At 31.6% G+C, this 14,761-nt stretch overlaps 1 protein-coding gene across 4 annotated transcripts in view; it reads left to right on the forward strand.

Annotated features, from left to right (window-relative positions):
- The first annotated feature begins 1,169 nt into the window (after nucleotides 1–1,169).
- LOC106468661 (anillin-like) overlaps nucleotides 1,170–14,761 on the forward strand; it is a 19,557-nt gene continuing 5,965 nt past the window's right edge. Inside the window, exons 1-6 of one of the 4 annotated variants that reach the window (XM_022397013.1) lie at nucleotides 1,170–1,719; nucleotides 3,595–3,727; nucleotides 5,947–6,168; nucleotides 6,948–7,564; nucleotides 9,970–10,207; nucleotides 11,835–12,221. In XM_022397013.1, the coding sequence (XP_022252721.1) occupies nucleotides 1,690–1,719; nucleotides 3,595–3,727; nucleotides 5,947–6,168; nucleotides 6,948–7,564; nucleotides 9,970–10,207; nucleotides 11,835–12,221 (1,627 nt within the window). In that variant the 5' untranslated portion in view covers nucleotides 1,170–1,689. The remainder of the gene's footprint in view (nucleotides 1,720–3,594; nucleotides 3,728–5,946; nucleotides 6,169–6,947; nucleotides 7,565–9,969; nucleotides 10,208–11,834; nucleotides 12,222–14,761) is intronic. The other 3 variants (XM_022397014.1, XM_022397015.1, XM_022397017.1) reach the window with 3 other exon arrangements.

Raw genomic sequence — 14,761 nt, forward strand, 5'->3', positions numbered from 1 at the left:
ACTTTTGGCTAATTTTAATGTTCTCGCTTCACGCATGTAGAACATTATGCTAATATTGTATTCTCTAATGTGTCAAATTATCGTTATTTTCTCTTCCCTGATGATGACCTGAGTAGAAGATCTAAACATTGCATGTCTATTTTTATATATAAGTGGGTATTTCTTCGTAATAAACATTTTGCAAGTTAGGATACTAATTTATTGGAAAGGGTTCAAAGTTGTACTATTCTGATGAATCTAGAGGCAGGAGGTTTATCTTATGGGTATGAATTAATATCTTAGCTTATTTTTTGTATAGAAGGGCAAAAGATGACCTTATTTAAGGTTACAGTATTAAAGAGGGGTCGGTAGGATAAATTCCTCTTGTTTCTTTATGTTGTATTCTGAAATAAGTTTAAGATTTGGAAAAGATAGGTCACAGGTTCTAGTTAAGACAGTTTGATTAACGTATGACATGAATAGGTAATAGTGGAGGCCAGGACCGTTCAAAAATGAAAAAGGGAAATTAATGATTTCCTGAAAAGTGCGAATTTAATTATTAGCTTTCTTTTTCTAGGGTATGTTTGTTTGTTTCTTTTTTAATTATGCACAAAGCTACACAAGGGCTATCTGTGCTTTGCCCACCACGGGTATCGAAACCCGGATTCTAGCGTTGAAGTCCGCAGACATACCGCTGTGTCATTGGGGGGCGCCTAGGGTATGAGGGATGTAAGGATAGTCTTAAACGGGATGAAAGACCAAATGATTCCTTGTTAACTGTATATTCTATAAAGTCTTATGATGTAATTAACTACTAACTTGTAACCGTAAAGTCTTCTGTGAGAAAAGAGTAGTCATAATGTTTCAGTTTTTCATATACCAGTATTTGATATTTTGTTTATAATATTAAAATTTCATGTAGAACAAGTGAACTATAACACTACTGAAATCTGTTTTTGTAAAGAAAGTCACTAATTAAATCATTAGTTTCCGAAGAAGAGCGGTATGGAGATGATTAAAATGAACGCGGTTTAATGGTGTCATTACTTCGTTTATTTATTCTTGAACAGGTCAAAAACTTGTTCAAAAATATAAATATGTTTGCTTCATATTTCATTCCATAAACATATTCCCTACTGAATTTACGTGTAAGAAAATACGCATGCGCTTACCGCTAATTTTGAAAATCTGGGAGTTTCATAAAGTTGAAATTTTGGTCGTTGTGAACTGGCGTTGTGTTGGAAGTTATTGTTTCGATGTTTGGAGTGTTTTTGTGTAATACTTTAATATTACGTTAAACTGAAGAATGCACAGATAAGTAATATTTGTGAACTGGTTAATAGAGAAGAAAATATAAAAACTTAAAGTTAAGCTACCAACGCAAATGTACGTGAGTGATAGTCTACGACTCGAACTTCGAAGTACGTTCGTTAGTTAGTCATCCGAGCTTCTGGGACTTTCACTGGCCTTTGTACAAATTTGTGACATCACTACAATAGAGTAGTTTTATAACTATTATTTGTACTATATTAGCAGAGTTAAGCGTTTGCTGAATGCTGGTTTACACGGTTTTCTCTGCTTCGATATAGTAAAGTCTAAATTCCTAATTTTATTGACATTGAAATCCTACTATATAGTATACTATTACTGGCATTGACATTAGCAACACTGCGAATCAGTGCGATAGATAGAATTCCAGAAACAACAAACATGGAAAGTGACATCGATCCTTTTACAAAGGTAAATAGTAAATACTCAATATGAATTAATAACCAAGTATGAGCTCTAACTTAATGTAACTTTTTAAATCTAACGTTGGATTCAGGGATCCAGCTGAAATAAATTTTTAAAAATAAAAGTTATTTTTGATGTTCACATTGTAATACAATTTGTATTAATCATTTAATGTTGTATGCTGTTCCTGTGAACTTATTCATTGCTATGTCTAAAAGTAGAACTTAAGTTATTTCTATTGTATTGAGGATGTTGAGGTATTACAGTTTTACACTGACTTACAAAATAATTTGGATAAATTGGTAAGTTGGGTAAATATTTAGCAAGTGACCTTTGATTATATTAGATGTGGGTTAACATAATTTGAAACATAAGTTCAGATGGCAATACTCTCAGTAGCAAAACTGAAACAAAAAAAAAAGAATCCTTGGATAACTCACTCAAGCTAATAGTAATAGTAGTAAAGCTAATGGAATCTTAGAATGTATTTATAGACATAATACTTGAAATTAAGAAGAGGTAATTATTTCTCTATGCAAATAATTAGTTAGGCTTCATTTGGAATACTGTGTTCAGTTTTGATCTCATCAAGGAAATGACATTGACTTATTGGAAAGGATTGAGAAGAAAGATGATCTTATAGGGATAAGTTATTATTTTATTGTGAGAAAAAAGTAAGAGATGATGTTATTGTAGACTACAAGATTATCTGGAACAGTGGAAGATAGGATATAGGCCTCTGATTTCTTTGTGCTACATTCTTAAGATAATTGGAGGGGAGGATACAAGTTTAAGACTTGGAAAAGGTAGGCTCAGCTAGGCCTGCGACCTGAGTGAAATACTGGGTCAGTACCAACATACTCATGATCGGCCGATATCGGAATCGGATTTTGACAATCTGCATTTGTGTGTTCCACATGTCTGGAAGTCCATAATGTATATGTACTAGCAAAGTGTATGAAGCTTTAAAACTCATCTTCAAATAAATCACACACTTATAGGAATACAAAAAGTGGAATGTTGACCCAAGGACCTTAGGTCAGTTGCAAAATGATGTAGATGATGTCTAATCAGTATTTCTTCATCAATATAAGCCCTATAACAAACCTCTTTGTAACAAAACAGAGGGAGTGGGTTTGAACCTAGTAATAGTTTTGAATACCAGAAATAAAGGCACTTTTTGAGTGATGCTAGGATATTTTGTGGCAAATAAATCTATTTGCATTTATCTTTCTTAAAAAAAATAATTAAGATACAGTTTATATATATCAGGACCTGATCTGACGGTCACCAGTATTTATTTTTACTGCTCTATGATTGACCTTATTTCAGGATATATTTGCTCCCTCCATCACGAAGGCACCTGAATGTATTGCATATTTTCATAGGTAAACAAACTTACCGACCTGATCTTATTAAAAATTGGGTTGGGATTCTTTAGATTGAATCGGAATCTATAGCTGATACAGAGATCGGTAACAGGCTTAGAATAGGCTCCAGTAGAGTTTTATTTTTGTGACGGGTTGAATAGTGGAGGAATTTAAGAAAAGAATCAATGATTTTCTGAAAGGTGGGCATGAGAGGACAGCCTTGAATGATCAAATGGTTCAATGTCATCTATATGTTATTTTAATCAACGTTTTAAAATTTTGGCATCAATCATTAGAGTTAAGTATTTGTTATTTTCCCTGTCTATTAATAGTTTCAGTGACATGTTGGGAAATAACTTTACAATCACAAAGATCTTTTTTTTGGGGGGTACTTTGATTCTTCTTAAGGGGATTTGTCACAACAATAGTATTTACTTCATAACCTTCATTCCATTTCATTACAAGTTATTTGTTTATACTAAAATTAAGTTGTTCTTTTTTTTTTTAATAGAAGCTTTTGGAAAGAACTCAAGCTCGCCGTGAGAACTTAAACAAAAAAATTGCCCAAATGTCGGAAGCAAATTCAAGGAAACGACGTACACCATTAACGGAAGAAATTCCCTCTAGCCAGTTTTTGAATAACGGTCAGTTGTGCTTTGCAGTGTAGTTGTTTGACAGGAGTTGAATTTACAGTAATAATAAAAGTTAACTATGGTGATCTAGTTGTCTCTGTTTTCTTTTTTAAGGTAGCACTGACCCTTAAAACTGGGCAAATTTATAACCTTGAAGTTGAGCTAAAATAAAAGCAGGATGTTGCAATCTCTGAAAGTACACATTCAGTCATATGTGTAATTAATACAGCAGGGATAAATAAATACATAACATGAACTGTTTTAACACCATAACTTTAGCTAAGAATGGTAAAAACATGTGAAAATTGATACGCATGCTCTTTGTTAACATCCTCATAGCTTGAATTAAAAACTTTGCAAATTTTTTGCAATGTCAATGAGCTATGGGCAATTAATTTTAATTAATGCCTTTGTTAGTGGTAATTAGACTCATAACAAGACAATTGGTAAAGTTTCTTGATTTTTAAAAACTTTGCAAATTTTTTGCAATGTCAATGAGCTATGGGCAATTAATTTTAATTAATGCCTTCGTTAGTGGTAATTAGACTCATAACTAGACAATTGGTAAAGTTTCTTGAATTTTAAAAACTTTAAGCTATGGAAGAGTGTAATATCAACAAGTGTGCTAATAAATTGGTCAATTTATTAGCATGATAACTTCACCATTAACTCTCTCTCCGCGTGGGCTTGGTCAATTTGACCGACCATGTGACCTTTTTGTACTTGTATAGAGTCTTTATAGATACTACTAACTTTTGATATAGTGTGTATATCTTCATGAAATTTGTGAGTGTTTCAGTAAACATTGTCAGCCTTTTACGTACAAAAATCAAAGTGTTTTCAATAAACTAAAATAGAGATTTGTCCATGAATATATTGAGTATTTGTTTTGAATAGTCCAAGCATAAAGTGATTTTCATGTTAAGATTAAAAATACTTCATCTCAAAAATCTCAAATTACAAAGTCATCCAATCTAGTTGTTAAGTTTCCCACGGGAATGTATCGTGTATTTTAAGTGATGCTTATCTGTTTAGAACACAACGTTATACAATATATCATTTGATAGATGAAAACCTTCGCCTTATATTGGTTATAGGTAAGATATAATTAAATGTAAGAGAGAACTGTTAACAAATCCTGCTTTTCTACTTGATAGCTCTGTAACCAAACCAAAAAAAAATCATGGTTTGTCTGAGCAATGACGATTTTATAGTGAGTAACTTATGTTTAATTTCATAGTTATTATAGGGATGGTGGATAAAATACAGGAGATACTTAGGGAAAATGTGTCACACTAGGGGAAATTCAATATTTTTTAAAATATTACCTTGTAGAATTAAGAACGTAAGACTTATATACTATTAAAATATGGATTATTAGCTATGATTTTATGCTATACTAATTGGTATAACACAAACAAAAAGTACTTTAATAAAATTTTGAATGTAAGACAATAAAATCTTGAGTCATGCACAGTAAAGGATACCTGGGGCAAGAGGGTAAAAGCCAATATCAGCGTGATGTTACTTTATTCATATTCTCATTTTTATGAGTTTGATGACCCCCCTCCCCCCACATGACCGAAATCTCCATCCGGGACATCTAGAATTACAAGTTAGACAACATATTGAATGCCATTATTACACCAGTATGTAGAAGTTGGTAAGTATATGTAGATTTCCAGGAAACTATACCAGTACAGTATTTGGTAGACCTAGATGGTGAATGAAGTACATCATCCACACAAAGGTGACAAAATCAAGACTGTGTATGGCAGAGGAACCTTTGCAAGAAACAAATAAAGCTCACACTAACTTTATCATCTTCTTTAAGGTTTTAGAAATCTCAGATCTTTTCCTGTAGAAGTTTTTTTAAAAACAAATCAGATTGTTTCTATAAAAATATATGAAAAATAATCGTCTTTCATTTGAAGAAATTATTCAGCCGAAGATTTCTTCTCTTTCGCTAATCAAAACAAAACTTTACACCACAGAAATACTATTTCAATGGTAAAGGAAGACTGTTGCATGATGAATTAATCCTTTTTTTTTTTGGTAAACATAGTTCTTCAACATTTTAGTTTTTATGTTAAACAGTCTCGTTATTATTGAAACATGAACCTACCCTTTGAACTTACTAAATGTCTTCTTTATTACTCGTCGGGATATTAAACGAAACTTATTTTTTATTAATTTATAAAATATTTATTATTTTGTATGGTCATTTAAAGACGGAGCTGTCCCGCAAGATGAGTCACCAAAAAGACAATGTGTTGATTCACCAAAAGAGAAGTTTGAAAACTACAGTAAGGAAACCCCTGCTATTCAAGTTGAAGATGTTGAGAAAGAGAATGCACCACAGGATGAGGGGAGTGAAGAATTTGCAGTAAGTGACACATTACAAGGAGTGCGGGGACTAGCAGCTTTGAGAAGAAAAAAATTAGAAAGTGAATGTAAGTATTTTTTTACCTTCTATGTTTTAGTAACAGCGATAATTATTATCTTTAACAAGTACATCGTTATAAGGTAAAAGTATGGATTATGGTCAGAAAATCTGTCTGTACTAGAATCTCTTTTTAATGAATTCAAAAATTATTATTCATTAGAGCTACTGGAAGAGTTAATTAACATTGCTGTATTTATATATGTATATGATGTAGAGATAAGTTTGTAGTTTGGGCTCGTATTATTAGTGTTGTTTTTAATTGGAAGGAGTTCAGTCATACTATTTTTGCTTAATTACTGTTGTCATTGTCATGATGTCTGTTTTCCTTAATGTGCAACTTGCCTGTTTTTGTGTGTGTAATGTCAATATAGTATATTATATGTGGGCTAAATTTAGTCCTGTACTTGAAAATTTTGAATGACATTGTATTAATTATTTCACTGTATATCCCATTTAAGAAAAGGGAAAGATTTGGATTTAAGTTTTGTATATGATTTAGAAGTACATGGTTTTGAAGTTAATTATCATTTTCTTAAAATTACTAAGTGTATAAATCTCAAAGATAATGTTAGTATCTATAATACTCTTGTATTTTCAAAAATCCAGTTAGTATTCACCTTTCATACTACTGTTATCCATGTGGCCATAAATTAGACATAAACATCTCTTACAGTTCTAAAGTAAATACCAACTTACTTTTCAATTCATTTATGTTTTTGGTTTCTTTATTAACCTGTTGTAACTTTAGAGGAAACTGTATTTAGTGGGCCATGTTTTTTTTCGTAGGTATGGAAGTGGATTCCCAACCTTCCTCCGTAGTACCTGTACAATTTGTAGCTGAGCATGAGGTAGCTATTCCTTCTGTCAGTTCTCATCCTTCTGCCAGTAGTCGTAGTGCTCGTTTAGCTGCTCTTGCTAACCAGATTAACAATTGGGAGGATGACGACTCCTACCATTTCCCATCAAAACGGTTTGGTGACAATATCACAACTTTTATGAAGCCTGTTGATGAAACTAATGCTAATAACACAACTAACTTTTCTTCTTCCAAAACTGTTACTAACAGTAATTCTACTAATAACACTAAACTTGTAACTGAAAAATCCTGTATGGCTAAAAATGGGGCAACTTCATCAACAACATTGATACCTAATGTTAATACCACTAACGCTTCTCTTGATCAGAATAACAAGTCTGCTTCCCTTCCTTGGAGTAAGACTTCACCCTCTAAAGCTGGTAAGGTCTCAGGTGGTGGACAGAACCCCAATACTCATTCTAGTGGGTTTGCCATCTTTAACAGCAAAGCAGGTGTCCAGGAGGTAGGGAAAAGGAAGACTGTCCAAAAGCATGAGCAGCAGGTGAGAAAAGTGGAAATTTGGGATCGTGCTGTTATTTCAGCACTGGTGAGTTTTTACCCTTCATTGATTCACACATAGGATACCAGATATGGCACACAGTGTAGGAGTTTAACTTCCAACTATTGATTCATCCTGAGACCTATTAGTAATTAACCCGTTTGTACTAACTTCTAGAATTGTAAGGATATACACAGAGTACACCTGAAAAATGACTTTTCCTATACTTGTGTGTGTGTGTTAGGTCTGTGGGGAACCAAACTTGTTTTTCCATTTGTGAAAAGGGGGGGTGTGGCAAATGGGTCTGATTTTCTAGTTTATGACTTTGTAAACAATAAGACTTATGGCTATAAAAAATTATACTTTGCCTCAGTGATATCTATATTGTAATGATTAATTTACCTTAAATTCCACACTTCAAAGATCTGTGGTAAGTAAATTAGAGAAGAGGGAAAACCTAGAGACCACGTCACGATTCTCATACTAAGGGAGATTGGGAATTTTTAAAATAACTCTTTATAGAATTAAGAACTTAAAACTTGTATAATACTAAGATTTTTATTTATCAACTATGTTTTGATGCCAAGTTTATTGATGTACATTGATAATAAAGTAGCTTAATTAAATATTCAATGTAACTGTAAAAGGACATGACGTGCACATTATGACCTACCCATAGTGAAAGGGCTAAGCTAATAATTACCTTTAGTATTTAGCTTAATACTGTCTTACCATCCTGGCAAAACAAGTTTGATTGTCTTTAAACCTATCTTTTAACTCAAATTCTTCAGGCAAAAAGAAATATAGGTTTTTCTCTGCTATTCCTTTGTGCTGATTACTTGCCTAATTGCAGTTCATGTTGACATTTTGTCTTGCAAGCATTTAAACTCAATTCAGAGCTGTATGGTAGTTAATATTAACCAAGTTTGGGCATGCAATTACTCAGATAATTGTTAATCTAACAATACTTTAGGCTCCTGTAAAATTGTTTTTGCTCTTGCTTAGTAACATAAGCCTTGTGGAGCAAAGTTAAATTTTGGTTATATTTAAAAAATTATTAAACTTTTCAAATATGAATTTTAAAACCCAAATAATACATAATTAACTAAAATATAAAAGTATTTAGGTGAGCCAGCTTCAGTTTCCTGTAGGCCTAGGTTAGGGTTAAATTTATTTTTTAAATGGAGTATGTAAATATAAGCTTAATGTTCATCACAAAAAATTTAAGAATTGTAAATGCAATTTTAGGATTTAATTTGCGAAATTGAACTGTTGTTTTCTATACTAGTTGTTATGAAATTTTGATTGTAAAATTTAATCTTAATTAACCATTTTGACCAGATCTGTAGAAATTTTACCCTCTGCAGTGCAAAATAAAAAAAAATCACCATAAATATGTGTAATTGATATTCAGTGCTCCAGATGTTTTTTCCTGTAAGGAGTAATCACTCCCAGAATTCTGTCAGCAGGAATAATTTAAACTTTTTTACACAATGCAGCAGTAGCATTTTGTGATAAAAAGTAATTTAACTAATTATGAATTAGGTAAAATTTGGCAGGGGATTAATTTAGATGTAGTCATAATAGACACAAATAATGAAATTACAACCTTTTATTTTATTTATATACAATTCACGAGTGCACCAATAGAAACATCTAGCAGCTAGAGAGTGCTTATTTTTGTAGCTCTTATGTTTAAACTATGCAGATCTTGTGCAGAACTGCAGAAAGCTACAAGAATGTACTCATTAATTACTGTACTACAGTTAAAGTGGCAGGAGGCATATTCGTTTCTTCATGGCAGTGAAACTTTTCATTATTGTTTTAAGTTCGTAAATGGCTGATTGTTGGCTGGGAATTACACCAGTATGCCTCTTATCTGGAGCACTGGATATTGTAACATGATTTTTATTTTCCTTCATTTTTGAAGTTCCTCAAAATATCCTACACTTTTGTGAATTCAAGATGCATATTTTTATTGCTAATAACTGTAGATTATCTGATGAAAGTCTGATTTCAAAATGAAAGTAAACTGTAACTAGGTAACATACGAGAAATTGCACAAATAGAAAAAAATTTTTGAATTGGTAGATTGTCTAGTTTTTGTCAGTTTTATGTTATTACTTAATAGTAATTAAATACGAGTTTTATTGCGACGATTCATTTTGTAGATTCTCACGTATGTTAACCAAATAGAAAAACAATTCTTCCAGGAAAAATAATCTTCATTTATAGAATCAAAAATCTACGAACTTTATCCAAACTAAAATTGCAGGCCCAAAGATTTAATAAACTGTTTTTGGATTTCTCTTGTCATCATTCTAAGAAATAATTGTTATTCATTATTGGGCAGTTAATCTGATATTAATGAATAGAAAAATAATGTAACATTCTTCTGAATTGTATTGTAAAACTATGAATATAACTATAAACTATTATGTGTCTCTCTACAGGAAGCTCAAGGGTTTACAAAATCTCCTTCTGCATCCAAGATCAACTATAACTTTAATAAAGAAAATAAGGCAGTTATCAAGGAGCAAACTATTCAAGAAAACACTTCCAAGATTCCAAATAATGAGAAGACTATTGGAGAGAAACCACCTACTCCTTCTTTTAAAAGTTCTGCTTCTCTTGTTCTTTCCAAAAATACCGAAGTTGATTCTCAAAGGAGTGAGGATGGTAAATTAAAGTGTAATCTTTGAGCTATTGATTCCGTGTTGGATGTTTATTGTACTTTAAAAACTGGTAATCTTGACTCTCGATATACTTTCAAGGCTCGTATTACCATTTGAGATCAATCTTTCGTTTTGATGGAAGCAAAATACTTTACTTTGGCTGTTGTAGCCAATGGAAGACATAATGAGGTCATGAAACTATTTTAAGATATTAAATGTTCATGAAACGATTTCACACATAGCTGTATCATAATTACTGTATACAAACATGGGCTATGTTGATGCCATGCCAAACAATTTAAGAAAGGCAGGCAATAATCAAGTTTTAGTGTGTGTGAATGTACTATTGTATACTAAACAATATTATGCTTCAAATGCTATCAATCAAGATTTTTGAGGAATAATCAAACAGGCTCAGCACTAAAGTTCTAGTAATCATAATTAATTTGAGCCATATCTGCTGTAAGCATGCATTTACAAAAAAAAAAATGTGATTAAACTAGTTGATTGTTAATTTTCATATGTAATTAAATTAATTAAAGCCATTAGTGTTTATGATCTTTTTGTTGATGATATATTGACAATTTGAAAAACATGATTATAGTTTATTGTGCAAAAGTAGCACTGTTCATATGTTACACTATTCGTGACTAATCAACTCGGTGAGTCTGATTTATTATACTATAAGATGTTGTTTGATTCTGTCTTAAGCACTACATTATTTAATACACGAAGCAGGTTCATACACTCTGAAACTTTATTATTGTTTATCTCTCCTAATTCTTCTGGTATTCTTTTGATGTTGATAGAACCTGTAGTTGCGTACAGTATGTAGAATACAGTCGTACTGTGTGTGAAATTGATTCACAAATGTTCAATCTCTGTTACATTCAATTAATCACTTTCTTCCATTAGCTACAATGGCAAACAAAATGTTTATGGCAAAATGAAATATTAATCTTGAATGATGAGCATTTAATGTGAATTGTAACTTTCAAGGATGCCAGGGTGTGAAATTCTAGTTATACATGTGTAAGCACTGTCATTAACAACTATATTCTTTTGCAGTCATTGTGTTTTAGGCTTAACTTGGTGTGGCTTTGGGCTTTCCACATGAACCACAAGTTAAAATACTCAACATAAAATATAAACAATATATATACATGTATGTGTTGTGATTATTTATTTGTTTCCTTGTAAGTATATTTTTTCATATTAATGAGTTAAAAGAAAATTAAATCCTTTTTTCATTATCAAAATATACCTTCCATTTATCGAATATTTCATTTTCATAATTAATATGTTGAAAATATGAATTATTTCTCTTAACTTTAGAATCTTGTTCTAGTTAAACTTAATGTACAGGATAAATCAAAAGTTACTTACAACTAAATATAAGTGAAAAATACAGTCTCATTTCACATTTGATTATATTCAATTCTTGACTACATTACTACATACTGTTCAAAGTGTTGTTCCTCATGATAGGGACAATGTAACAATTGGGGCAACTAACTTTTGTTTCATTCTGTGTATGGCAATTTCTTTCTGTGGATTTTTTGGCATTTAAGTTAGTATGAGCTGACATAAATATATGCTTAATTATTGATTGTTGCAATCAGTGGTTTTTCTCCACTCATTAGGTCCACCTAAACCACTACCGACTAGCTCCCAGCCATCACAGGAGCCAAAGAAGAATATTGATCCTTCAGATCTTCCCCTGTCAGCACGAAGAGCATTGTTTGAAAAGGCCATGCGAGATGGAAACAGTAAAGCTCAACAAGAGCTTAGCAATCCAGAGACCCTCTCCGTGGCTGCAAGAGCTGCCTTGTTTGATAAGAGTATGTCAAAAGCTTCTCAGCCAGTCAAGAGTACTGTAACCAGTTCCAGACCAGCGACTTCAATGACACAGAGTAAGCAAGTCAGTCAGCCAACACTACAGACGACGAAAGCTGTGTCAACCTCCGAAACAGCAACTAAACCTAATTCTCCTGTGAAATCGGTGTTGAGTACGAGTAGCACTAACAGTAGTGAGTAGAATATATCCTAGTTTAGCAATGTTCCTTGTTACATCTTACTTAAAATTTAAAACATTATTTAAATAAGTCAGCGGGTGGTCAGAATTACTTGTGAATGAACAGGTTTTTTAAAAAATTGATACTGTACTAGCCAGTTCTATTGCCATCATGATACAATTCTTAGTCAGTAGTAATGAAACTTTATACACCTACATGTTGCTACGAATCCTAAAATATATATTTTTACACTATTTACATTCAAATTTTTTTCAAACATTAGTCCTTCAGTCTTTATAAATATAAAATATATTAAGCTTTGTTAGTCTTTTGGATAATTCATGCTGGGAAATACAAGATCCCAGAGTAACTTTAAAGATTTATCATTAACTTAAACACCAGTGAAAAACACCCTATAATATTAGATTTTCGATTTACATCTGTTTGTGCACATTTCAGTTTCCGTTTTCAATATGAATTTATGCTCTCATCAGTAATTGACGCTCAGGTTTTCTTTCAGAATTTTCCCGTGGGGGATTTATGGTGTTAGGCATTTGAGTGCTGAAGTGTAGCATGTCTATAAGCAGCGTTGTTTTATTTCCCAAGATTTTTTTAATAGCATGTCTAAAATGGTACAGTCTTGAACATAGTTAGCCTCTTCACTAAACAAATTATCTAGGAATAATATTTTGAAATTAGCAAAAAATCTAGGTGGGGTGGAAAGGACACCCTGGATAGTCCATTATAGATAACAGCTTCTTGTTTGTATTTACCAATTTGTGTCTTTCTTGTGTTGTTTTCAAGACTCGTGCATTTCTATTTTTTTTATTGTTGTCATTCTTGTATTTTTGATTCATTTGTAATTATTTTTTAAATGCTAGCAAGCTGAATGTTTTAAATATTACTAAAATACATTAAAGTGAAGCATGTTTTAATGACAATATGATAGTAACATTCAGTAACATAATATTGCTTTTGTTCAGCTCAGCTTTAACCCTTTTGCTGTGTAGATTGGATATATCCAAATAAATATCTATACCACTGACTGTGAAATTCAGATTTACCCCACGGCTACCAAAAAAGTTTCCCTTTATTGTGACATGTGAGAATATCCTCTACTTCAAACAATCGCCAAACCAGCATGCGTGCTTCTATCTGTGTTCTACCCTGTGAAACACAGATGTTTATATACCTCGATAAAACATTGCAAACTTTGCAAGAACACGTGTAGGATCTATATATAATGACAGCTTCTTTATATATCTTTGATATTGTTATCAAAATAATTTGTTTTTATATTTTGTAATGATTTTGGTTTCTTCTTGACTTCTAATTTTCCTCAATGTTTTGTTTAAATCATTATTTTTCACTATCCAATACAGTTTTCAAGGAATATTATTGTCAGATATAGAAAATACAATTTCTTTCAATATTGAAAAATTAATACAAAAGATCAAATTCATACTTTTGTGGTGGATAATTTACGCTTTTCGGAAATCAGCCTTAGAATTAAAGGGTTAAAGACCAATCACAACAGATAAATTGAAGATCAATCAGTATTTTAAGGACACTTCACTTAAGTTAATCCTAAATTCATTATATTTGTTTTGTGTCCAAAAAATTAAAAATAATATTTATATATGTATTGATGTAAATTTAACAAAGTTAAATTGAAATGTGATTATCAATTAATTGTGCTTTATCATTTGTTTTTAAATCTTCAAATTTATTAACATCCAAGACAAGAACTGAGCAATTAGTGCAGTTTGCTAATCGATTAATCGTCAGACTCATTTAACAAATTCCATGAAGCTAATCTTCCTACTTTTAACTTTTACATTTTTAAACTCTCTTCGTTTAATCACATAGACGTCTTCAGATACAAAAATTCAAGATTAATTTGATTTTGTTATCCTAAACTGTTATACATGAAAATGTATTATATATTCCTTGTACTACAAAACCTCCTACAAGTTGAAAAGAAAACTAATATTATTCTGTGGGTTCCATCTTACGAATTTACACAAAACTACCAAATTTTTGTTGATGAAAGTAAACATTACTTCACGACATTTATTATAAAGCAGAAAAATCCTGAACGTAAGGGACTAGTGAGATATTTACAGGTTAATATAAACTTACAATTTTATACCAATATAACTATATTGCAGTGATTTAGCACGTTGTGGCAAACAGAATGTTCACAACTACATTTCGAAAGTCAAGTGTGTGGATACTTTAGGTGCATGTTTACTGTACAGAGGGATAGTCATCATCGTGTGCCACTTCACTTGTTACAGGTAGTGGAGAATATGGCTATAAAATTAGTCATTATTTTGTACATAAAAAATATTCCAGTATGAAGTGAGCCAAAAATTTATTTTTTTGAGTCTTGACATTAAATCAATTCATCTGAGTTATGTATACTAAGGTAACAAAGAGACTAAGAATGCTATAACAAGATCTTTATTCTCTCAACGTTTTGACTACAAGTCTTCTTCAGGAGAGTGTGATGTCATAGTGCCTTACAAGGGTATATATATACAAATTTTCCC

This window comes from Limulus polyphemus, unplaced genomic scaffold (genome assembly GCF_000517525.1).
Source record: "Limulus polyphemus unplaced genomic scaffold, Limulus_polyphemus-2.1.2 Scaffold3103, whole genome shotgun sequence".
Classification (NCBI taxonomy): domain Eukaryota; kingdom Metazoa; phylum Arthropoda; class Merostomata; order Xiphosura; family Limulidae; genus Limulus; species Limulus polyphemus.